At 36.1% G+C, this 24734-nt stretch overlaps 3 protein-coding genes across 13 annotated transcripts; 2 read left to right on the top strand and 1 right to left on the bottom strand.

The window, feature by feature from the left end:
- The first annotated feature begins 151 nt into the window (after positions 1-151).
- Positions 152-5138, top strand: LOC108741231 (AP-1 complex subunit sigma-2). Of its 3 annotated transcripts, none has more exons than XM_025976037.1 (5): positions 152-318; positions 381-559; positions 621-729; positions 794-931; positions 2537-3831. In XM_025976037.1, exons 1-5 carry the CDS (start codon positions 316-318, stop codon positions 2579-2581), a joined length of 474 nt encoding a protein of 157 aa, XP_025831822.1. In that variant the 5' UTR covers positions 152-315; the 3' UTR covers positions 2582-3831. The 3 variants fall into 3 exon arrangements, with proteins under 3 accessions (XP_025831822.1, XP_025831823.1, XP_025831821.1); XM_025976038.1 differs by lacking the exon at positions 2537-3831 and adding an exon at positions 1002-2366; XM_025976036.1 differs by lacking the exon at positions 2537-3831 and adding an exon at positions 4297-5138 and having other exon boundaries at positions 153-318.
- A 596-nt stretch (positions 5139-5734) lies between these two features.
- LOC108741226 (diacylglycerol kinase theta) lies at positions 5735-18150 on the top strand. Of its 8 annotated transcripts, none has more exons than XM_018475935.1 (17): positions 5735-6538; positions 9477-9556; positions 9628-9730; positions 9805-10025; positions 10586-10757; positions 11176-11295; positions 11653-11775; positions 11840-12092; positions 12247-12440; positions 12502-12714; positions 12773-12907; positions 12976-13299; positions 13816-14049; positions 15209-15500; positions 15563-15719; positions 15794-15901; positions 17135-18150. In XM_018475935.1, the coding sequence occupies exons 1-17, from the start codon at positions 6394-6396 to the stop codon at positions 17279-17281; spliced, it is 3021 nt and encodes a 1006-aa protein (XP_018331437.1). In that variant the 5' UTR covers positions 5735-6393; the 3' UTR covers positions 17282-18150. The 8 variants fall into 8 exon arrangements, with proteins under 8 accessions (XP_018331437.1, XP_018331440.1, XP_018331438.1 ...); XM_018475938.1 differs by having other exon boundaries at positions 13816-13989; XM_018475936.1 differs by having other exon boundaries at positions 10586-10742.
- A 1983-nt stretch (positions 18151-20133) lies between these two features.
- Positions 20134-24533, bottom strand: LOC108741228 (hyphal wall protein 2). 2 transcript variants are annotated; one of them, XM_025976034.1, is made up of 9 exons: positions 24017-24533; positions 23791-23940; positions 22901-23043; positions 22399-22824; positions 22219-22338; positions 21930-22157; positions 21313-21824; positions 20721-21144; positions 20134-20434 (listed from the first exon to the last, which is right to left on the bottom strand). In XM_025976034.1, exons 1-9 carry the CDS (start codon positions 24103-24105, stop codon positions 20313-20315), a joined length of 2214 nt encoding a protein of 737 aa, XP_025831819.1. In that variant the 5' UTR covers positions 24106-24533; the 3' UTR covers positions 20134-20312. The 2 variants fall into 2 exon arrangements, with proteins under 2 accessions (XP_025831819.1, XP_018331448.1); XM_018475946.2 differs by lacking the exons at positions 20134-20434; positions 23791-23940 and having other exon boundaries at positions 20454-21144; positions 24017-24531.
- Positions 24534-24734: the final 201 nt, after the last annotated feature.

Consider the following 24734-nt stretch of genomic DNA (forward strand, 5'->3'; position numbering starts at 1 on the left):
TCCACTTCTTGAAGTTATTTGTAATGGTAACTTGGGTAATACTATAAATAATATTACAGTTATTATTTTTCTGTTTAAACCGGTGAGCTGTTGCTTAGTTACAATCGCCTTCTATACCCATTCTGTGGTTGACAAATACACAAAAATTGATTTTTAATTAATTTATAGAGTACAAAACAGAAAACACGAAAGTGAAAATATTTACTAACGTCAAAATGGACGATTAGGAACCTTGTGTCGTGTTCAGTAACAACAGTAATTATTTAATCTATTGTGCAGTTAATAGTGCACTTCAATTAACTTTTACAAACAAGAATGGTGAGTAATTGTTAGAGCCCATTAATTTTCGAAATTAGAAGGCAAAAAAAATATTGTTATAGATGCAATTTATGTTACTGTTCAGCCGACAAGGCAAATTAAGATTGCAAAAATGGTATGTCGCCCATCCAGATAAATTGAAGAAAAAAATTACCAGAGAATTAATTACAACCATTTTGGCAAGAAAACCGAAAATGTGCAGTTTCCTTGAATGGAAGGATCTCAAAATTGTCTATAAAAGGTACAATAATCCCCCAAAAGGGTCCATATCACACATTTCCTCCTGGAATTATTGCTTTTAGATATGCCAGTTTGTACTTTTGTTGTGCCATTGAACAGGATGATAACGAATTGCTCACTTTGGAAATAATTCATCGCTATGTAGAATTACTTGACAAATATTTTGGAAGTGTGAGTTTTACCTAAAAAAAGAAACAATGAAAAAGCAAATGCTTAGGGTTGAAATTTATTTCAGGTCTGCGAACTGGATATAATTTTCAATTTTGAAAAAGCATATTTTATATTAGACGAGCTTTTATTGGGTGGGGAAGTACAGGAGACAAGCAAAAAGAACGTTCTTAAGGCTATAGCCGCCCAGGATTTGCTACAAGAGGTTAGTAATGGTGNATCGCATCATTGTATTTCTCTTTCCATTTTTTTTATTTTAGGATTTGCTACAAGAGGTTAGTAATGGTGACACTAGCTATGAACTGTGAAATTTGTTATTACATTTTTTTTCCTTAAGTACATTATTTATAAAACAGGTGAATAGGGGGAAAGGGGATGTTCTCTTCGTTGTTGTTGTTGTTGCTGTTGTTATATCATTTACCTATAATGTGATAACAATTTTCTTGCATCTTTATATTTATGTTTGTTATTGTTCATCCTTGTACCTACTTAATATTTATTATTATTTTTTTTTTTTCTTTCAAAAACTATTGTATCAATGTTTGTTTTGCTGTTTTAAACAATATTCACTTTTTATTGTACTGACCACTTTGAAGAAGTACAGCAGAGCACAAAACATATGGGAACTTGTTGATTAATCTCAAAAAAAAAAGACCGCACAAATATTGTTTAATATGTGCAAACAAAAGACTGATAAGTTACCTTTTAAACTATTGTTATATGTACCATACCTTACATATACATATGCATGAAATCTGTAGAATATCTGTGTTGTCAGGGCTCCAGTTCATTATAAATACTATAAATTTTTCGCAAATGAACAAATGCAGTTAGCTACTGTATCGTATTTGTTTAATCTGTTCTTCTTCTTTTGTTTTACATATGTGCATGTGTTTTTGTTGTATTATCATATGTTTCATTCGAAAGCATGCTTCCAAAAATTGTGCCATTAAATGGAACTTCGTATCTCTATTTAAGTGCTTTAGTGACGGGCGTCTTTATTAAATAATATAATCAATAAAACTGCACCCACAGGTGTTTTAACAAGTACACAGTTAACATTTTAATAAATATTAAATGATAGTAGCTTCAGGTACTAGTTTGTAGTAAATAATGTTTGTTTCCTACGATTTTCTTTTCTTTTTTATATTACTTGTATGTACCTACTTATATGTGCCGCAAGGTTGTTGCCTTTTATATACAGGGTGGATTAATTTAAATAGCTTCTTGATCGGACACCCTGTATGTTGTCGATTTTAAAACTTCGCCATTTATTGAATGTATGTATATTTAAGAAGAAGGCACCATTTCCTATTTTCTGTGTTCTTCGGCTGTTGAAATTTTCTTGTTTCTCTAGTCACGCTATTGTTTTTCCCAATTGTCCTACGTGTACACTTGCTGTGTTTTGTTTTCCTGTTGTTGTTGTAGCGTTAAAGGGTTTCGTGTTTCTTTTGTTTCAAATTTTATCTGTTTTTATGTATACTTTATTATTATTTTCTACACGTATTATGACTATTATTAAATAGATTGGTAATTAAAGTTCTACTTAAATAGCCAGTAGTTTAGTTCCTAATGAATAACTTTCTTGTTGTATTTACAATAATTATTAAATTTATAAATATATTTCTTCGTTTCGAAAATCGTTAGTTTCACTGCCTTGACGTGCGAGAACAAAAGAAAATTTTTGTACCCGCTTTTCCGCTTGCTCATTGATACACATAATAATAACTAACGTGCATGATATTAAAAGATCTGCATGCCATATCGGGGTATTTATATTGGTAGTTTGCTGAAAATTTATTTTTCAAAGGACGAAGCAGTAGATGAGGCTTTACAGGACATTGGCTTCTTATAGAGGGAGACCTCCTTGCCACGTACACACTGAGGAAATTTTTGTATACACCCCGTAGATGTAGTTTTATATATTTTTTATATAAGTATTTTTTTAACAAATGAAAGGAGAAACAAAAGAAATAGTTATCTGCAAACGTAGTACGTTGTGCGGTTTGTGGATAATGTTTCTTTTTTTGAATTTAGAATTAGAAAATTGTACATTTACAATATTGCCGAAAAAAGATTCTACATACCAATTGTATCTCTATAATAGAGTAGAATTTGCCAACTAGCTGTTACTATACTGTACATAATATATATTGCTAGCATTTGTAGAGCCTAGAAAAAATACTACTGCGCTTAATCATGATCTTTGCATCGAAAGTTTTTATAATTATCGTCTACAAGTACCACGTATGTATCGTAGTAGAAAATTTTAAACAACTTGTGGCGATATTCTTTACCTTATTCCGAGTTCTAGTAACTGTAAAATAATTGAATGTTGTTTTCTGAAAACAAAGCAATATCAGCGTTTGTCAAATATCTCTACATTTCCTCAATTAAAACAAAAAGTAACTGTGACATAATTGAATGACACTTTCTAGAAACAAAGCAATAACGATTGTAAAATATTTCTCCTCTGTTTTCTGAATTGAAACAAAAAATGTAGCAAAACTGATGCGAAAAGCTTTTCTACCGATTGTGTTTAAACAAACACAACACTTTCGAATTTTTAGTATTCTTGCTAAGGGTGATGGTGATAGATTGTGTAAAATTTGATTCCTGCTGTTTAGTTGCCACATAATTTTAAATTATTTATAGTGCAGCTTTAATTAGGATAATATTATTATAGAATAAGTTATATTGTACACTATGTTCCAGGCGAGTTCAAAAATTCACATTTATATATCGTGGTTTTAGATATAATTTCAACGAAATGTGATTTAATTTATATTTAATTATATGTAGACATGGGTACATTAATTATGATCTCAAAATCTATGTATTTGATAATATCAATTCCGACTTTTGGATGTCTATTAGGTATTAAGAAAGTCCGGTCGGTAAAGAACAGAACGTTTGCTAATTATTACTTAATTGTCATAGTTAATTCAAAGACAGGGCTTTCTTAATACTGTGAAAATTGTAATTAAGCAATTGTCGATAAATAGTGTGGTAGCAGGGCCGTAACAACTCCTGGAAATTTTGAAGCCAATTACGATAAATTGAATGTGTATTACCACTTATAATAAATGAACTTTTCAATTTCAACTGTTTTGCCATTTGTTTTTCAGTGCTTTTTTTTTCGATTTTGTTTTGTCGTTCCCCAAGATAAAATCGTTTCTGCATTAACTGGTTGGTTATTTGTCGTTCAACGCTTCTTTTCGATTTTGTTTTGTCGTTCTTTTGTTCTTGTCTACGCAAACGACTAAAAACAAAACAAAATCACTTGCATTATTTTTACAATAGTTTAAGTTCGATTTTTTGAAGCTTTCGGAGCTGCGTTCAGTATGAAAGTGGATGTTATTAGTTAGTGGTGTTTTTAACAGTACGTAGTAATAGGATTTTGCCGCACTTTTTAGGTATGTCAAAATATTATTTCATTCAGTCAAATATTACACATTTCGTTGCTTTTTGTATTTCATATAATATGTAATATTTATTGGCCCGTCCACCTTCATATTGAACATTTTCCATTTCCCAGGCTTACATTCACTGTACATATACTTTTTGCAGGAGGAAACACCTCAGGGCTTCTTTGAAGACCATGGGTTGGGATAAGCTCGCAGAAATCGTAACGAAATCGCATCATTGTATTTCTCTTTCCATTTTTTTTTATTTTGTTTAATTATTAGGCTTAGATTTTTATTGTAATAGTTAATAATATGACGATGTAAACCGGTGTGGGGTACGTGAATCACGACAATTATTATTTGCACTGTCATATTTTATGTGTGGTACGATCCTGGATGAAATACCTTCTAGTTTTTTCGGGACACACTGTATATTATGTGGAGGTAACATCTCGTCGAAGCAGTTTCAGTTTTACTTAGTAGTAAATGGTGCTACTGCTACAGTTATTAAATAAATTTAAAAAAAAATGTCGTCAGGATATATACCAGTGCTATTTGAGCCCCTTTTTTTTATAAACTTTGTATTATTATTATTATTCTATTGCACTTATCATAAAATAATCGCACGTGTTCACCGAGGGTGCGAAAGTTGAAGACGTAGAGGGCAGATGTTCTTTGTTTCGGTTAAGAAATCGTTTTTTCAAAGGCCTTGTACTTAAAATAATTCCTAATGTAATGTTGAAAACAAAAAGTGCTTCTTCTTGCAGCACCCGGCAAGGGGCTGTTAAAAAGTAAACTTAATTACAAAAGTATTATTGAGAAGTTTTAGAGACTATTTAAAAGATGAAAACAAATGAAAAGACGTTTATAAACAATTGTTTGGTAGATTTAGTGCCGTTCAAGCTTGTATGTATGTTGTTACTGTTCACATGATTATTTTTGAACTTATTGTTGCATTGTAACGAGTATTTTGGATAAGAAATATAATATTACTGCAAACATTAAGAAAAAAGGTTTTTTTTTTGTAATTCTTCCCTCGTTCTAACCAATTTCCTTCAACAAAACAAAATCGGCCTGCCGTTAAACAAAGGAAGTTCAACGAAAAAAATTGATCACTCTGTCAATGGATCAAATAAACAAAATGTGTTCACAGCGAACAATCTATGTGTTTCTTTGTTCTTTTTCGTCAGTCCGTTGTTTCCTCTTACGTGAAGCGACTGTTTTTCATCCGCCAACGTTTGGAAATTCAAATAAATTGAAACACGAAAAGAACGCATACGATCAATATGGCCGCTACGCCATTAAGGTATCGATTAAGGAATAAAATGTTTTGATGATCACCTCGTATATGGCCGACGCATATTTACGTAATATTCAATAATCATCGGTGCAGTTCCGTAATATGAAAAAATTTGCAATTGCTGGTACAATATGGCAACACCCTCTGCGATTTTTTCAAGTTTAAATTTCGATATTTTATCGGAAAATTGGCAACTAGGCGGGCGCGCGTGTTTGCGATTGACGTAGAATTTTGCGACCGATGTTTCGGCGCCCGCGCTTTAAGCGTCGCGACGCCAAACGTCGTCAGCGGCGCCGACGCTTGCGCACCACCAGTGTGTCAGTCGACGGCTGCTGCGGCCTGTGAGAGAGAGCGATCGCTCCGTGACTGCGTGTGTGCGTGCGTGTGCCTCGAAGACATCGTCGAGAAGTAGGCCGTGAACGAAGAAGTCGAGGACTGTGTTGTAGCAGCACCAAAAAAACCAGAGCGCGGCGGGGTAATGCGTTACGGGCATGGGGTGACCGCCGCGACGACCAGGCGTCGGGACGGACTGGTGGTGGTGGCGCGGTAGACGCAATCATGTCTGCGGACGGCGGATCTGCCGAAATCACATAATCATAAACAATAGACAGACAGAAGTTTGGTCGTTTTTTGTTAGTTATCTATATATTTCTTTTGTTTTATTGTGTCTTCGCACGTAGCAACAAACGACTGCGTAACAGTTGAATTACAAAAAACAAACGGGAAGGAAAGAAAGGAAAAAAGAGTTACGACGACGGCAATTGTTCTTATTGTTGCTGTTGTTGTTATTAATGTTTTTCGTTTGTGCTCGCGAGAAGAAGAGGGTGGTGATAATTGGAGCAACGATGTCGTTGCGTTATTGTTCGTCGCGTTATATTATTATTATGTCGCAGCTGCTGCGTTCGGTGCGGAGCAGCGCCGTTTTTTCGCGGTGAAAATTCGGCGTGAACGGGGTCGGCAATGGCGTCGGTTGCGGGACCGACCAACGACCCGACCACCGCTCACGGGCACTCGTTTGGCAAAAAAACGTTCCACAAGCCCACCTATTGCCACCACTGTGGCGACATGTTGTGGGGTCTCATCCAGCAGGGCTTCATTTGCGAAGGTACTCGAAAACCATACATGCACCATCAATTTTTTTCATATTATATGTGTAGATATGAATAAAATCCATATGTGATCCGATGTGCCACGCATCCCACAGAAAATATCGCGGCTGACACGATCGTCACTAATAATGCTGCTCTTTTCTTAATTGGATAAACAAAATAAAAAGAACAAACAATGAAACAAATAAAAGAGAAAATCGAATATTTGAATTCAATTGTTTTTCCTAAATGAATGTAGAAAGTTATTTGTTGGAACATAAATTTCGTTAAAGTTTTTCAGGAATCAAATAAAAAACCTCTATCTAAAATAAACAAACTAAGTACATACATAATTGAAACAATTGATCGTGGCATCACTTGTGTCATCAGTCTACCCTTTTTTGCTCTACTATATACATACATACATACACACGTATCATTCCTGTAATAAAGTCGATGCTGTGGGTGGAGTCTAGCAGATCGAATAATTGCAAGGGGTAAAATTTGTGTGTGGTACCTCATAAAAAGTTCTGCTAAATTACGAAAATTAAGTACTTAACACACGAGGAAAATAAGTAGCATTATAGTTAACTAATTATTATGTATCTACTTCAGTAATTAATTAATTGTATAATAATTTTCATTGTTCATTCTATTTTCCACTCGAGAAAAAAAAAACAAACGAATCGACATAGAAAACAATAAAAACAGATGAAGTAATTCTGTAGCAAACAAACGAATTGACTCTGAATCTGAAGAAACAAAAACGAACGAGGTAAATTTTATTGTGAATGGTGCAATTAAAAAATAGAAAAAGAGATGGGAACGCACCACTGTGTGCGATTTGTACAACTGTGTCATGTTTATATCGTTACGTAGGCACCACGATTTTAAAGGCAATTAATAGCATCTGGTATTTCTCATAACTAAAATATCGTACAAACGTTTTATTCTTGGAAAAGGCTGTTGAGCAATGACAGAAGCGTCTTCTTAGAATAGACTCCCTATACACCTATTACTGAAACACTATACTATATATAAATGCGTGCTTATACGCGATAGAAGTTTAATAAAACACCAAATGAAACTCTAATAAATAGATACTATAAAAAAAACTGCGAGATACAAAAAAAAAAAGAATGAAGAAACAAAAGCGAAATGTCCACCTTCTTTTTTTATTAGGTACCTAACTACTTCGATTTTATGGTTCCAGACAACTAGACTACAGTCTACTGTATGGTACAATGATAGTAAGTCACAATAATAGCTTCAAATGTTATTTTTAAACCATTCAAAAGTCCAACACTACGTATTATAGTAACCTTCGTTTCATACGTATTGAAACAAAAAACTCAAAAACACCCAAACTGACGTGAACTTTTGCCTTACTTAATACTTACAGACAGGTAGTTATTATAGCTAAAGTTTTAATTGAAACGTTACTTTGATCGGTTTGTTACCACAATAACGGTCTATTGTGCTTCTCTCTACTTCCCCAAATGCCCGAGTTATTTCCGGGAACAAATTGAATGTTTACGACTTCGAATTGATTAGATGGACGGCCAGTCCTTCAACTTGCATGTGCAAAAATCGATAATTTCATGTTTATGATCGCAGGGTGTGTTTTATTGTATTAAATGTAGCCAGTAGGCATTACAATAAAATTAAAAAGTCAGCATCTAACTGAACTTCTCATCTTCTTCATGTATTTCAACCCAAACAAAAGCGTTTAATTCACTTGTTTCTATCATAAAATTCGATGTGATCATCTCTGAACATTCGACTCTGTCTCTGGATTCATTTGTTTTCCCCCTTTGTTACTATAAACAGTTGAATCTGCTATCTACTGCAGTTTCAATTGATTGCTTGTTTTCTTTTTACTAAAAATGCAAATGCAGTAGATTGAACAACGTTTACAGAACGATTTAAACTTATTATTCAATCCAATTGGATGTCTGTCGCAGACAGAACATCGCAATTCGAATTAATAAATTACTAGATAACGAAATGCATCGATTTAGAAAGACTTTCGAAAGTTGAACGGGCTAAACTAGTGGACAATATACTGGACGAAGTGTTTATTTGCGAAATTTCAACTGATAATTTTATGAGCTCATAAACACATATTTTATAGTTGCCTTGCCAAAAGCATTCTGATTTGCATGCATGTTAAAATAAATCTCCGTACACTTGCATTTTATTATGGGATATATTTGTAGTTTGCAGTGTCGTGGAACTAAATTTGCACTAATCTAGACTTTAGTTACGGGCAGGTGTATATTTTTGGAAATGGAAAAGGTCAAACAAGATCTATAGGTACTCCAACTATGTTGCATAATATCCCAATTTCCCACTGTCTAGAAACACATGTGCACCAGTGCTTTAAATTTTAATTAAATAGAAAATTTACAAATGAAGTAGGTTCTTTTCAAACAAATGAAGTCGCAATATCTAGTAAAATTTTTAGTAGGTATCCTAATATAAGAAGTCATTTTTTCTTCTTCGGCAAACAACTGAATAAATTTCTTTGTTATTTGCTGCTACACATTCTTTTGTCATCACACACGTTGTACTTTGTCTGACTGAAGTACACTTGACAATTGTATTGTTACTTGTCTACCTGAAACACTTATAACATCCCCCTGACTAAAAAGCGACTTGTTAATGGCGACATATTTTTAACTTTGTATATTGTATACATACAATATTATAGGAGTGTAAAAATGCTCCTTTCTTTTGTTGTTTTCGACCCAATTAACCTTTGCAATTATGTATATTATTGTTGCGCTAGACTGCCTTACAACCCCTTGTCACTCGTATTCTAATTGGAAAACAAAAATATATAAGGGAACAGTACACCTACATACGTATTTATTTTGGTGAAGATGACATCCACTTAACATACACGATTTGGCGCAGATTGACACTTTTGATATATATTTTTCGTTCTTGTAGTGTGCAATTTCGTGGTACACGACCGATGTCTAAAATCTGTGGTGTCACCGTGCTCCAGTATAGCCGCAGGACTTATAAAAGTAAGTCTGGATTACCATTTTTGTTTCCTTTGAGTCACAATAATGTTTCTCTATTGCCTTTTTGTTTAAAGAATCCGGTAGCCCACTGTTGGTCCGAACCGTTCCATCACAAAAGAAAATTTTGCAACGTTTGCAGAAAAAGATTAGACGACAGTTTATCAATTCATTGCGAAAGTAAGAGAAACGGAACAATATTTTCAGCGATCGTCTCTTTTTTTAACAGGTGGTATTTGTTTTTCTTGTTGTAGTTTGTGATTATTTTGTACATTGTGAGTGCCAAGATTTTGCTATAGCTGAATGTAAGGAGAACGCCACTTATTTGCCCGGTAAACAGCTTATAAATGTGCGACATGTACACCACTGGCGGGAGGGAAACCTCCCCAATAATTCTAAATGCGCAATGTGCAAGAAAACTTGCTGGACAACCGAGTGTCTTTTTGGATTTCGTTGCCAATGGTGTGGACTCACAGTAAGTCAGATTGGACTGTTTTACGATATGTCTTTTGTTTCCAAAAGTTTCGTTGTGTGCAAATTTTCAGTTGTATATATTCAAAAAATATGGCATTTCTATCCTATCTGTTTTTGTATTTAGTCTTCAGTCTTACATTCTTTTATTTTTCTAGAGATTTTCTGTTGTTTCTAACTAACAAACTGTTTTTGGATTGTATCTTCGAATTTCGAAAAAACAAATTTGACGTACCTACTAGAAATTTTTAAAAGAAAAACGAAAAATTTGAAGGAAACACTTTAAACATCAAATATTCCGGTTTATTTTACATGGTACCGTTTCGAATCCCTTTGAGAGGCACTCCACAAAGGAAAGTTAATTGCGTCTTTATGTGAGATAAAAGGATAGTTATAAATGTATGATGACGTCTATGGAGAGCGTTCTAGGCCTCTGTAAACCGCCCTGTGCCTTATTATTACTGTTCTTTTGTTCATTATTCGGTACAAAAAAATTTTTTTCGACTTGTTCGGCTATTGTTTTTCTTTTTTCTTCTCGTGTGAAATTAAGGGATGTGTTTTCAGTGTCACGCGGCTTGCTTGAGCCACGTATCGCCGGAATGTACTTTCGGAATTTTGGAACCCATTTACCTTCCTCCGCATGCAGTTAGCATTCCAAGAACCGAAGTTCCTATGGAAGCCATTATTGGTGTACAAATTAGGCGAAAAGATACTTTGTCTCGTGAGTATTTTTGCCGTAAGTGTTGACTTAATTGTTACCTATCTCTGTCTCGCACATCATCGTATCTATCATCCCCATCCAGTACCATTCCTCCCTCCACAACGCAGTTGTGGTAGTGCGTTAAAGAAAAATCATCAAAAATGGAACGTTGGGTGGTTTTTTTCGACAGTACCTGTCTACAACCATAAATATTATGTAATATTATTGTACACATAACAATCATAACTGTATGTTGTCTGATGTTATTCTTTTTTTTCGTCGTTCTTTTGTTACTTTTTTTTTGTTTCTTTAGATGTCGTGTTTTTGGTTTATTTCTTTTGACGTGCGTTGCGTGCGTGCTGACCCCCTTTCCGTTGCCGTTATGGTTTTTATGTGCTTCTACAATTTTATTTTTTAATTTTTATTTTAAGATAACAAGGGAATGATTTTGCAGTCTACAAGATCGATCGTAATAATCGGAGCGCACTTTCAGCTGTTCTGAAGCACCTTTCATTTGTTTTGTCTGGCAGCTGTAGAGGCAGTTGTCAACCCTCGCCTCCCCATTACGTTCGAGGTACTTTTGTTTTATGTATGGTTTCGTTGCCCCCCCCCCACCCCGTCTTCACCCTTCTCTTGTTTTACCATACCCTTCCCACATTATTTGCTAATAATTCCTCAAGAGATACAATAGTTTGCTTATTTTATCAAAACAAAACACGTTTCATTTTTCTTTTGTTTTATTTTGTTTTCGTTCTGCTCTTTCGTTTGGCTTCTTTTTTTATTTGTTTCGTAAATCTGTTTGAAATCTCGCAACAAAATCGAATAACAGCAACAGAGTACAGGATGAGAGGTTCATGTTTCATTATTTCATTCGTTATGTTTCGGTCTTGTTTGCGACGTATTCTTCAGTGGTCGATGCGTTTTTTTGTAGCTCGAAGTATTTCCGAGGAGTTTAGCAGCGGCGATACGGGGCGATACAAGGAGGAGGAGTGTCCGCCGTCTAAGGAGAGACCCGAGAAGATCAGGGCTTCGGATAGGGACGATAGGGAAGAAGGTAAACACTATTTTCGGTGGTTAACAGTGCAAGGGGTGATAATTTCGTTGTTTGATTTTACCAGAAGTAATAAAGGTTTACGATGGCAATACATCACTCAGGCGTCGCATATTTCGGACAATAGTTGTACCAAGAACGGCATCGGTCAAACAAATTCTCACACTAGCGCTAAGGGCTCATCACATCACCAAAGACCCAAGCACCTTTTATTTATCGGATCTGTATTCGCCAGACGAGGCCCGTCTTCAAGATCCCAATCCCGTATACAACTTGCATCGTAAAGAAGGAAAACGACCCGCAGTATTCCTTAGATTTCAGTGAGTTTCACCTACGAAAACAAAAAATTAAACAAAATACGAAAGCAAAACAAATGAATTGCAGCAATGAAAAAAACAGAAACAAAACTAATAAACGAATCGCAACAGTACGAAAACAAAAAAAAGACAACGAAATTTTGTTTTTTTGTTGTAGGGATCGCGACAACGACAAGGGTGAAGTTCGCGTGTATCCCGGTAAGTTGCAGGTATCCCAGGCATTCTGCACCGTGCCCGTGGATTCCAACACTACCGTGGAAAATATTATTAGCGAAGCTATTCAGCTTTTCAATTTAAACACTTACAAGCCGGAAGATTTTCGTTGCAGCGAAATCTTACTGGATAGAGGAGGTTAATAAACAAACGCACATCGTCGAAACAGCAAAAAACAATTGATGTGTAATTGTTTTAGTAACGGAAAGGGTACTCTCGTACCACGAGAGACCATGGGAGATAGTGAAACAATTGGGCAGGGACAGCATCAGGCAGATGGAACTTATGCGATTTTATTTGCAATTGAAGGAGGACCCACATGGGCCTAACGTGGCCCTTTTTGTTGGGAATTTGCCCCCCAATCTGAACGAACGTAATTACGAGAACATCTTGACGGACTATTTGGGCAAGGGTATGTTTTATATATAGGGCGGTATTCGTGTTTATTGTTCTATATTTGGCGCTTGCAGAGAATAAGTTTTCAAAAATTGGTCCCATTTACTACGAATATGGTTCGATGGTAATCACCTATGAAGATGCCGAAAGGGCCGTCCGAGCTTTCTACACCCTGCGCGAATCCAGATACGAAGACAAACATCTTCTCGGTAATAAAAATCTAAATGCCCTTAATAAGTTCGATCTCTTTATCGGGGAAAAATGTTGTTACTTCCAGTGATGCTTTTGCCAAATTTGGAACCGTTAATGATACCACAGGGTGTCCAGCCGCTCCTGGTGTTCGTCAACGTCAAATCGGGTGGGCAACAAGGGTTAGAATTGATCTCAAGCTTTCGAAAACTGCTTAATCCCTATCAGGTGTTCGATTTGGATAACGGCGGTCCCCTGCCTGGCCTTTACGTATTCAGGAACATCCAAAATTACAAGATATTGGTCTGCGGCGGAGACGGGACCATAGGGTGGGTGCTTCAATGTCTAGACAACGTCGGGCAGGATTCGCAGTGTTCATCGCCAGCCTGTGCCATCGTACCACTAGGAACAGGTACTTCAAGTACTTGTGTTTCTTTTTTAAGCTAAACAGTGGCGGCTGGTCGCATAGGGGCTCGTGATAGTGAAAAGTAGGGATGTTGTCAAAATGTTTCTTATATTCGCGAAATTGCTGATTTTTAAATAGCGTTTAAATTCTAATAAATATCTACATGTGGTCTCGCCAGGTAGATTACGTTTACCTAGAGAAAGGTACACGACTGCCTTAATGGTCATAACTTACGACCCCAGCGGCTTACAGTTGTGCTTTGATCGAAAACATCTGAAGATGAATCGAAAACATCTGAAGATAAATGAGCGTCCATGTTCCGAGGACACGCCTACGACCGATGTTCATTTGTCTTTTGCATCTCGTCCACGCTATACCTTTCTCTAAGTGAACGGACTACGTATACAAAATTAGTATTGAAATTTAGAAAATTTCAAGCCGCCACTGGTTGTGGGTGAAATATTTGGAGTTTGGTTGTTCTGTTTCGTTTTGTTGTTTGTAGTGTTGAGGTAATAATTTCAGGGAATGATTTGGCGAGAGTTTTACGTTGGGGTCCGGGTTATACGGGAGGGGAAGATCCGTTGAATCTGTTGAGGGACGTTATTGATGCGGAAGAGATCAGGCTGGACCGTTGGACTGTTGTCTTTCATCCCGAGGATAAGGCAGACGATACCAACAAGCAGGTCAACTCCTCTGGTAAGAAGAGGCAAAAACTGTCCAAACTGAAACTTACCAATGAGCAAATTAAAAAAACAGGTCAATCTAGTGTGTGTTTTTCATGTTGTTTTGCTGTAAACCGCCTCGTCAATACTTATCGATTCACATATTGTTATTGATTGATCATTTATTTGCTGTTATTTTTGTCACGTAATATCAACGCCTAGTTAGTTGGAAAAGAAGAATTTTTATTTTTTTCGATGTCGCTTAAATTATTTATTGTTGTCGTCCTGGTAGAAAAACAAAAGACAGAAAAATAGAAAAAGAAACAATTGAAGACAAATGAATATAGAAACAATTGAAGGCAAATGAATATCTTCTTATGTTGGGCACCTGTGAACGATCATTTTCGCACTTTATACACTTTCTAGAATTCGTTGTTGCACTTTTACGGGAGAATTTCACGTAAAAATGATACTTATTGTTAGAATTAAATGGCACTGCATATTTAATTCATATTTCTTGTATTAGAACATCTTCTTTCTTTATTCATTCTTCTTTCGGACTATGGCGTAATTTTTAATGGTCCCTCAATCTTTTTTCGACTTCAGAAATACACCATGCAATTGTTTTTGAAATGGAAAAAACCAATAAAAAGTTGTATTTAATATTGCCTAAAATATCACCGCTTTAATATATTTCACGATGCCATCACAACATTTTTGAAAAACCTTCTCTAATTTACTAGTTTTGCGTATTAAAGTTCACCACAGAACACTGATGCATGTTAGTTAATTACTTTTGAATTAGTTGTTATTATTATAATTTCGTGTTGCTTCGCTTTCTACATAGAATGTTTACGGCAAAACAACATTATATTGAACAGTAAATTTTTCAGTTTACTGATTGATTTATAAGTTAACAATACCTAATATAAATTTTTTAAAAAATCTAAAGTAAATAACCTTCTTATTAAAATGACGGTGTTAACCCAAAAAAAAGAACATTATTTTTCGTTTAATTTTTCTTTTTTTACCCTCAACTCGATAATAACAATAACAACATGAGTAACCCCCTGGCGGGGAGAACAAATAATAATTTAAATTAAAAATCATGTAACATCTAACGTAATGGAATAAATTAAGACTGAAGTAAAAATACTTTGGAAAGATAAAAGTGAATAAAAAAAAGAATATCGTCGGTGTAAAGTACGTAACATCAGTACCCTTAACTGGGCCTTTTCCTTATTTTCGTGTAGTGGTGGGGGCTTCGGCGAACGAAGATAACTCTCAAATATTCGTAATGAACAACTATTTCGGGATCGGGATAGACGCCGACTTGTGCTTAGATTTCCACAATGCCCGCGAAGAAAATCCGAACAAATTTAACAGCCGCTTGCATAACAAAAGCGTCTACGTAAAGATGGGACTTCGAAAAATGGTGGGACCGAAGATGTGCAAGGACTTGCACAAGGAGGTCCGATTGGAGGTCGACGGTAAACACGTGGAACTACCCCAGGTCGAGGGTATCATCATTCTAAACATACTGAGGTAATTTCGGCCTTCAAAAATCTGTGTAGAGTCGTTTGTGTTCAATGAAAGGGATGTTCCAGCTGGGGTTCCGGAGCGAACCCTTGGGGTCCCGAGAAGGAAGATCAATTTTGTAAACCGAACCATTGGGATGGAATGCTGGAGGTGGTGGGAGTCACGGGGGTGGTTCATTTGGGTCAGATACAATCCGGTTTGAGATCGGCCATGCGGATAGCTCAGGTGCGAAATCAATATTTATCGATTGTCCGCAATATATTATTATTGATTTTCTTTTGTTTGTTGTGTATGTGTAGGGAGGTCATATAAAAATTCACTTGCATTCCGATATTCCCGTACAAGTGGATGGAGAACCGTGGGTTCAAAGTCCCTGCGACGTGGTCGTTTTGAAATCTGCTTTAAAGGTAACCGATTCGCTTTATTATTAGACGATCCACTGCACTACTTGTGCTCGTTTTTTTTTTTATTGTGCACCCTGCTTGTTTGATCGTTTATTTGTTGCTTGTCCTCCATAAATCAACACCGATTCGAACTAAAAACACACACATTTGTGTAGACTTTAACCCCCTTCCCTTACTATATGTAGCTGAACATTGTTTTGTGTATCAAGTAATTCAATAACGAACAAAATTTGAAACATAAACACAAAAACAAGCCTTACACACGCTGTACAAACTCTAGGAAGAATGTATTAAGTGCCGATGTGTAATTGTTTTTTTTTTGAAAATTCTCTGTTAACTGGTTGCTTATTGACAGTATAACCCCGTCCCTCCCCATCACCACCACCACTGTGTTACTAATTGACACTAACATTTAGTTTGGCAATAAATAAACTAATACATTTTACCAATTAACTGCTACAGACTACTGGCATTTTTGGTGTGTTGTTAAATGGAATACCTAATAAAAAGGTCAATAACAAATTGTAAGAAAATGTTTTTGACCGTATTCCATTGGCTATTAAACATGATCGATCGGTCCACTCAACGTGTTAATTACCTATGATAATGACGACGTCTAATCGAAAGCATTTTCTGACAAATTGCTATATTATTTGGTTTTTTAACACTTGGGCAGATTCTTTATACGCCACGAATCAATAAACAATGAATAACAATTGAAAGGAAGTCGTGTTTTAATATTTGCCGCGCGCAATTTTTTTTTTCTTTCGGTATACAGAATCTCCGAAGTGGTAATATATACTGTGTGTTCCGAAAAAGTAATACACATAATTGGTGTGTACCTGTAGGCAACCATGCTGAAGAAAAATAAATTCAAGCGACGGCCCACCGAACCCAGTATTCTGCCAGCTAACGGGGAGGGGGGCAACAAGAGCACAGACGACTAAAAGAAATCACAAACAAAATATTCAATAAAAACAACCGCATTTATTTTGTTTCTTTCGACAATTAACGCAACAGAGAAAAACAAAAGCGAACAAGCAAAAGAAAACAAAAACAGAAAGAAATGCATGTCCATATTTTTTTACGAACATATCTATTATATCTACCTACATAATTGCCTGATTTTTCTTCTGCATATTATATAAAATATTTTTTATCACTATTTCTACTATCTACTTATCCTATTTTGTCGATGTGTATATTTCGATCGATGAAAACCCCCCCTCTTCTCAGGCCACCATGTTAAAGAAGATGAAGGGCAAAATGAAACGTCGTAACACAGAACCGACCATGTTGGTGTCACCATGTTCGCATCTGGCGCCTTTGGCTTCCAACGAAAGTGACGTTTCGCCAACCGATCCGGAAAACACAACATTTTAAAAATAAAAAAAAAACGCACGCAACACACGCATACAACACAAAATCGTCGTAATCTCGTCGGTGCTCACCCTCTGCGGGTGGTGCAATGATAATTACGAAATCATAACTAGTATGGTATTTTACCAATTTTTTCATTATTAGACTTTATAATAATTATTATTATATACATATAGATGCATATTAGATAAGCTATTTCCCGCCAAGATGAAGAAAAACGTAACACTACTATATAAATATATTACATAAAATAAAATAAAAATAATAATTAAATATCTACGATTGCGTTGCCAATATTAAATGATAATAATTAAGTAATAATAATAATAATTATGATAAGGATGAAAACACGGATTTGACCCATTGACCGATCAGTACTCTGCAAACGACCTCCGGACTCAAAAGTAGCGTTGGGATTCCGATCGAGACGACTGAGTGATAATTATCGATTTTTCGATTGATTGGTAAACGAAAAAAAAATTACACGGGCATGAAAAGTTTCGGCTGTATGGTAAAAGACGTAGGAAAAGTTCGGAAAAATTTCCAGGAATGATCGGTCACCTTACTTCGCGTAATGATAGAAATGGTATCCCCGAACTGTCCGCCAACCCTCGCCGGTGGCGGAAAATGGTAATTACTACGGAATGTTAGGGCTTGCTATCCAGAAAGCGACCGCTAACATGTTGCAAATCGGCTGGGATGCAAAGGGCTCAGTTTCCCACAGGCAGTCGTCTGGAACGTATCCTGCGGGAAAAACTGTATGCCAGCCGATTTACACGCGGATTCGACACCCCAATTTACCCCCCCCCCAAAACAGTTAGCAGCTAATTAATATCTTATTACAAACAAACAAACATCAAAGAAAAAACAAATGAATTGATGTACTGTATCGTTTATTATTTCATCCGAATATGTAATAAAATAATAATTATTTATTAGGTTGACGATCAGCCTGTTTTTTGTATGGAGAAATTGTGGACTTTTTCTTGTCCCGAATGCTGCTCGATATGCATCCCCTCGCATCCCCTTCCTTATAAGCATCCCTCTTTACGCGATATATAATAATATAGTAATAAATGAAGGGGGTGCATGTCAAGCGTTATTCGTTCAACTACTTTAATAAAAAAAAGACAAAGTTTCTCCATAAGACACACACACACACACAAACAAAGTATAAAAATATNTCATATATATAAATATATATATATATATATGTGATTATTATAGATATATTGAAATTGTGAAATATAGAAATATTAAATGTACAAATGAGTTTTACATTTATTATTCGCAGCTACCCCAACACGTACGTGCTCTTATGAAACACGTAATCAAGCAGGAGGTCCCTATTCCTAGGGTATTCCAAACGAATAGTGAAGACGAGTCCAGCCCCCTCCCTCTATAAACGATTTCTTGTGATTAAAAATAGCAAGTTAAGATAAGCCATTAAAGCCTCCCTCGTTGTCATATCTCGTCACGCTAAACAATACACCCTTTCCGCTCTCCCCCTTAGTTGCGAACGTATTTTATAAACAACCCCTTAAGTTATGACTTAAATTTTTGAAAAAAATCTGTGGTAATGGATAAACAGGGCTTATCCATACGTTATCCATTTCAACCCTGGTATTCCAATTCCAAATTTCGGCTCTCGATTTTGGGCCCTTTTTTGCAACTAAAAATAGGCCTCTAATATCCTTGAACATACGCCATGTGGTTCAAAATTAAATAAAAACATGATCGCAGATGATCAGAGCTCATTCATATGATACCTAATTGTACTCTGGTATTCCTGTTCTAAATTTCGGCCCTCGATTTTAGGCCCTTTCTTGAGATTAAAAATAGGCAGCTAATATCTCTGAACATATGTCATGTGATTCAAAATTAAATAAAAACATGATCGCAGATGATCTGAGCTCATTCATATGATACCTAATTGTACCCTGGTATTCCTATTCTAAATTTCGGCCCTCGATTTTGGGCCTTTTTTTACAATTAAAAATAGGCCGCTAATATCCCTGAACATATGTCATGTGATTCAAAATTAAATAAAAACATGATCGCAGATGATCAGAGCTCATTCATATGATACCTAATTGTACCCTGGTATTCCTACTCTAAATTTCGGTCCTCGATTTTGGGCCCTTTTTTGCAATTAAAAATAGGCCGCTAATATCCTTGAACATATGTCATGTGATTCAAAATTAAATAAAAACATGATCGCAGATGATCAGAGCTCATTCATATGATACCCAATTGTACCCTGGTATTCCTATTCTAAATTTCGGCCCTCGATTTTGGGCCCTTTTTTGCAATTAAAAATAGGCCACTAATACCCTTGAACATATGTCATGTGATTCAAAATATGATCATAGATGATCAGAGCTCATACAAATCACTAATATCTTTGAATGTATATGATGTGATTTATGACCATCCCCATGATAACCAATTCTACCCTTCCTTGTATTCCGTTTGTAAATTTTGGCCCCAATTTCAAGTCCGTTTTTGCAATTAAAAACAAACCGCTGATATCTTTGACTATATGTCACAAAAATTAAAAAAAAATGCCTTTGGGTTCTTCATAATTAGTATTCTTAAATTTTATTTTATTTTTCTTTACAGTAATTAAACCAAGGGGCACTATTATAATTCATTATCCTCCACAACAACAAAAAATATTGGGTCATTTTGGGTCAGTACACAAATAGTGAAAGAACCACAACATATGCAACTACTACATGTGTTTAGAATTAATTAATTTACTTTTTCTTCCTCTCATTTCTGTTAATGTTTTTTTTTTTTTGGGAATTAATCGGTCGATCCATCGTTAAAAAACCAAATTAAAAGTCATCACATAATTACAAAAAAATCTCGTATTTATTAAAATAATAAATAATTTTATTTACATCCTGATAAATATTGTTGTTAAGAGGTACTTTAACATTTTTTCGACCGTATAAAACATTATTCGTTTATTTAATTACATTAGTAGCACCACATAATTAAAATTAAAATTAAAAAGGAAAAAGAGCATTCACACTTGCACCACCAAATCTTCATCACCGCCACCCACCAATCCACTATTAACAACATTATTAGTCCGCTTTTGGGGCAGTGTCTCGTAATCCGGCATATCACCCTGTTCATTGTCACTACCCTTTNTTTATTAAAATAATAAATAATTTTATTTACATCCTGATAAATATTGTTGTTAAGAGGTACTTTAACATTTTTTCGACCGTATAAAACATTATTCGTTTATTTAATTACATTAGTAGCACCACATAATTAAAATTAAAATTAAAAAGGAAAAAGAGCATTCACACTTGCACCACCAAATCTTCATCACCGCCACCCACCAATCCACTATTAACAACATTATTAGTCCGCTTTTGGGGCAGTGTCTCGTAATCCGGCATATCACCCTGTTCATTGTCACTACCCTTTGAGTTCAAACTATTTCCCACCCTCTCATACCCAGGCACTTCCCTACTATCAGTCCTACTAGAGTCGTCGTCATGCAACCTTTCGTACGGTGGCTCATCGAGCATACCCACATCCAAATACTTAACGCTCTCGTAGTTGGGGTCGTTGTGATTCACAGATTCGTAATTGGGGTCAGTGTCACTGCCGCCCGACTTTAAAACTGCATAATTGTGTTCCGAAAACGATTCACTAGGCATGCTCTCATAGTTTGGTTCTTCAGTCGTGCTAATGTCTCGAGGGGTGTCACTTCCAAAGCTGCTGCTGGCATTCGAAGGTGAGGTTTTCTTCTTGTTCACCACGGAATAGCCATCCATAAGGGCGTTGGCACTCGATGCAAGGGGCCGTTTCACGTAAATGTCACTCCCAGAAGGATTGGGTAACTGAAAACAGGAAATTTGTCAACACTCACTGACCTCAACGTTTAATCATCTACAAAACTTTTGTGGATCTTATAAATAATTAAAACATAATTATTTTGAACTTTAAATATTATGGATACAGATTATTTAAATCTGTTGATAATCCAGACTACTTTATTAAGAACATACCCAGTTTTGTTCACTCGAACTGGACGCTCTAGGACCTCTTTCGGACTTAACAACTTCATATCCTGGATCTGACTCGGCTAAACTTGGCGGGCTGTTGATGGTGTCATAGCCAGGTTGGAAGGGATCACTCTGCCTCGATTTGGGCCACTCTTTATTCCCCCTGGGAGTATACGAGGTTTTCTTAAGGGTCTCGTAATCGTGTTCTTCAATTTCCTTTTCTTCAGTGACATGATTGTCACTTTGGGAAGACCTGACACTAGCTCGATGATGATGACTAGCAACGTTCTCGAAACTAGTACGCGAAGAAGCCCCCGACGACCTTCTCGACCCCTCGTTATTAGGACTGCTGCTGCCAGTGCTATTTTCGGGTCTGTTTTTGTTCTTGTTGCCCTTATGAACTTTCGCGTACATGTCGTCGAGGTTTCCGGGGGGAGGAGCTGGTAAGGGGGAGTTTGCTTGTCGTTTTTCCGGCTTAGGAGAACCCAAAACACCCACGGAACTTGAATTGGAAGCTAAAACAAATTTATAATTAATTATTCACATTTAATAGGTTTTTATTTAAGTCACTAGTAGAGTAATTTAGATGTTTGTGAAACGCGAATATTGTGAGGGTTTACCTTGTCTAGAGTGACTTTGGGTGACGTGTTTCAGGCTGTCGACGCTGGGGGGTTGAGGGGCAAGTTCGTAATTGGGATCTAAACTGCCCGAAGGCGAGACACTACCTTGGGGAACAGCGTTCACCTCTGCTGCCACGGTTATCTGAAGGGGCTGGATCTGGGCGTACGTTTCGCTACCACTCGTGTAAAGGGGGTTATTTGGATCTTGGATAGTTGTGTACATTTCGTCTGCAACAAAACATACCTTAGTTACAATCAATTTAGTGGTTGAAAACTGGGCATTACTAACCAGAATCATCCGATACAGTAGAATAATGTGGATCGCCCTCGGTAGACATTTTTGTTTGCTCTTTCGTCTGTGCCCTGATGTTTGCTAGGGGTTCCCTCACTGTTATACTAGTGTACCCTTCTAAAACAAGAAAAAAAAAACAGTTATCTCCATCTGAAAAATGAGAAACATCGTTATTACTCGATGAGTCTTGTGAATCTCCACTAAAGTTGGTCTGAGCAATAGGAGGAGTCATATAAGGTAGTTCTTGATTCGCGGGGATACCCCCGGCCACAGCAGAGGCTGCAGGGATGTCGGCACATGTGGAGTTATGCGAGGACGACCTTCGTGACCTCGGGGGTGCCACAGGTTCCACCATATTCTGACTATTTTCGCTCCTCAGAAGACTCGTACGTGGTGTGGCCTCGCCAGAACTGTCCGGATCTTCATGTTCTTGACTGGCAGACTTGACACTTGCATAGGGGTGTTCAGTCTTACGTAATTTGTCGTAGGGATGCTCCCTGACCCTTGCATAAGGCGAAAGGGCCTCGTCAGCTTGGCTTATTGAACTGTGCTGCGATATACTGGGACGTGAGGGTGCACTATTTGATAACATGTGTGCTTTAGCTAAGAAGAAAAAACGGAAATTAAATCGAATTAGATGATTAAGTGGGTTTAAATTATTTATAATTGTAATTGTTACCTCCATTTTGGTATGGTTCAACTGTGGCATATAATTCAGAAAAATTGTCACCACTGGGCTCGTAAGCCACCCCATCCACGTCTCGTACACCTTCTAATGGAATGTCCGGGAGACTTCTTCGGGGGTTGCTCCCCACTTGAGACCTGGAAATTAAAATATAGTTCAGACATTAATTAGAGAAACTCATGCACCAAGTTAATTAGCCTTAATAGCCTTCATTAAAAGCAATTTATATAATTCGTAGAGGTGAAGACACATATTTGCATATTGCATTACAGTAATCTGCATGAAATTTTCCATTTAATGGTATTAGAAACGACAAACATAATTAGCTGTTTATCTAATTAGGATATGAACTGCTACCTACTGATTATTTTGCAAATACAAAGTAGATATCGTTTTATTTTTAAAGAAACGATATCATTTTACACAGAAATGGGAAAAGTATAATGCAATGGAGATAATAACAAGCACACTCAATAAGTTTACCTCTCCAGATTAGAAAAAGAATGAAATCATAAAATACTTATTTACAGGTGCAGATAAGCTTGACTGTACAACAATAGAATTGAAGAGAAAACTGCTCCTGCTGTTCAATAATTGTTTATCTATCTATAATAATACATGACTAATTGAACCAAAAAAAAAGCTACTTGAATTAACAGATAATGCATTTTCAGTAGCCACTTATAAATACAGTTTTGTAATAAATAAAGCAATGGAAAATTGAAGTTAAGAAATAATGAAGATTTTATAGCATGATATCTATTATAAGACAGTTTGCAGAGAGAAGCAAAATCAGACAATTTTTTTAACAAAAATAAGAACAGGTGCTTATGAAAGCAGCAGCTGAAATTAAGCATGCAAAAACATAAAAAGGAAAACAAAACCTTCTTTCATTATTAGCATCACTGCCAGCAATAGTGGTAGCGGTATAAATGCCATCAGGGGCACTCTGTGCATTTGCAGAAGGTAAATGATTGACATTCTCATCAGGATTCTTTTGCGTTACCATGCCATCAAGCCCTAGCCAGTCATTTCTATTAAACAAACAAAAATACAGAACAGTGGTAGTCAGTCACAGAGGAACAAAAAGTTTGTTTTTTGGTAACTTACTTTTGCGTTTTTCTTCTCCCACACAAACACAAACCAACAGCAATCAGAATTACCACGCTACTGCATACCAACAGCAGCACATTCCACATTATTCTTGAAGTTAAGAAATTGTTTAAAAACTTATTAGTCTTGGCCACATTTTGAGGTTAACACATTTTATTTATGTATGTACGACAACCAAAATACTTTTATTTCGAAAGAATTACGGTAACGCACATTCTGTTAACCGAAATCGACTTTAAAATACGGGTCACACCTTTTCCCTAGAAGCGAAAATAGGTGAAAGGCGTCTGATTGTCACACATGGTGTCGTCAATTTCTCAAGACGATTCACTAATAGTCGCTAACCAGGTCGGATAATTAGTTTTGTTTCAGACTATCCTCATAATTACCGAAACAGGCAAAATTAAACGATAAACATATGTAAAACAGCAATTTGTATGTGACCACAATTCACAAAGCATAGCTGAAATGTTTTTGTTGTATAATGGACTTGAAATGTCAAATGCAAACTTTCTTCTCCGAAAACATAGTCTGGCTACGTAATGTACTACTTTTAAAATCATTGATATAGTCAATTTTTATTAGATACGATTAATAAATTGTTAATTAGTAGCTGCATTAATCCCATAATTATTACTACAACATTGTTTATTAAATAGCAAATGAATTATTTACTTGTCACTTTGACGTTTACAAACGGTTGCTATGTAACCAC

This window comes from Agrilus planipennis, unplaced genomic scaffold (genome assembly GCF_000699045.2).
Source record: "Agrilus planipennis isolate EAB-ADULT unplaced genomic scaffold, Apla_2.0 scaffold242, whole genome shotgun sequence".
NCBI lineage: Eukaryota > Metazoa > Arthropoda > Insecta > Coleoptera > Buprestidae > Agrilus > Agrilus planipennis.

Coding starts and splice junctions, on each gene's coding strand:
- LOC108741231 (XM_025976037.1), top strand. Junction 730..793: donor TTGACAAATATTTTGGAAGT/GTGAGTTTTACC, acceptor AATTTATTTCAG/GTCTGCGAACTGGATATAAT. Junction 932..2,536: donor CCCAGGATTTGCTACAAGAG/GTTAGTAATGGT, acceptor TATTTTTCAAAG/GACGAAGCAGTAGATGAGGC.
- LOC108741226 (XM_018475935.1), top strand. CDS start 6,394: ATGGCGTCGGTTGCGGGACCGACCAACGACCCGACCACCGCTCACGGG. Junction 14,050..15,208: donor TGAGCAAATTAAAAAAACAG/GTCAATCTAGTG, acceptor ATTTTCGTGTAG/TGGTGGGGGCTTCGGCGAAC. Junction 15,501..15,562: donor ATCATTCTAAACATACTGAG/GTAATTTCGGCC, acceptor GGGATGTTCCAG/CTGGGGTTCCGGAGCGAACC.
- LOC108741228 (XM_025976034.1), bottom strand. CDS start 24,105: ATGTGGAATGTGCTGCTGTTGGTATGCAGTAGCGTGGTAATTCTGATT. Junction 23,044..23,790: donor GATGCTAATAATGAAAGAAG/GTTTTGTTTTCC, acceptor TTTAATTTCCAG/GTCTCAAGTGGGGAGCAACC. Junction 22,158..22,218: donor TACTGTATCGGATGATTCTG/GTTAGTAATGCC, acceptor GTTTTGTTGCAG/ACGAAATGTACACAACTATC.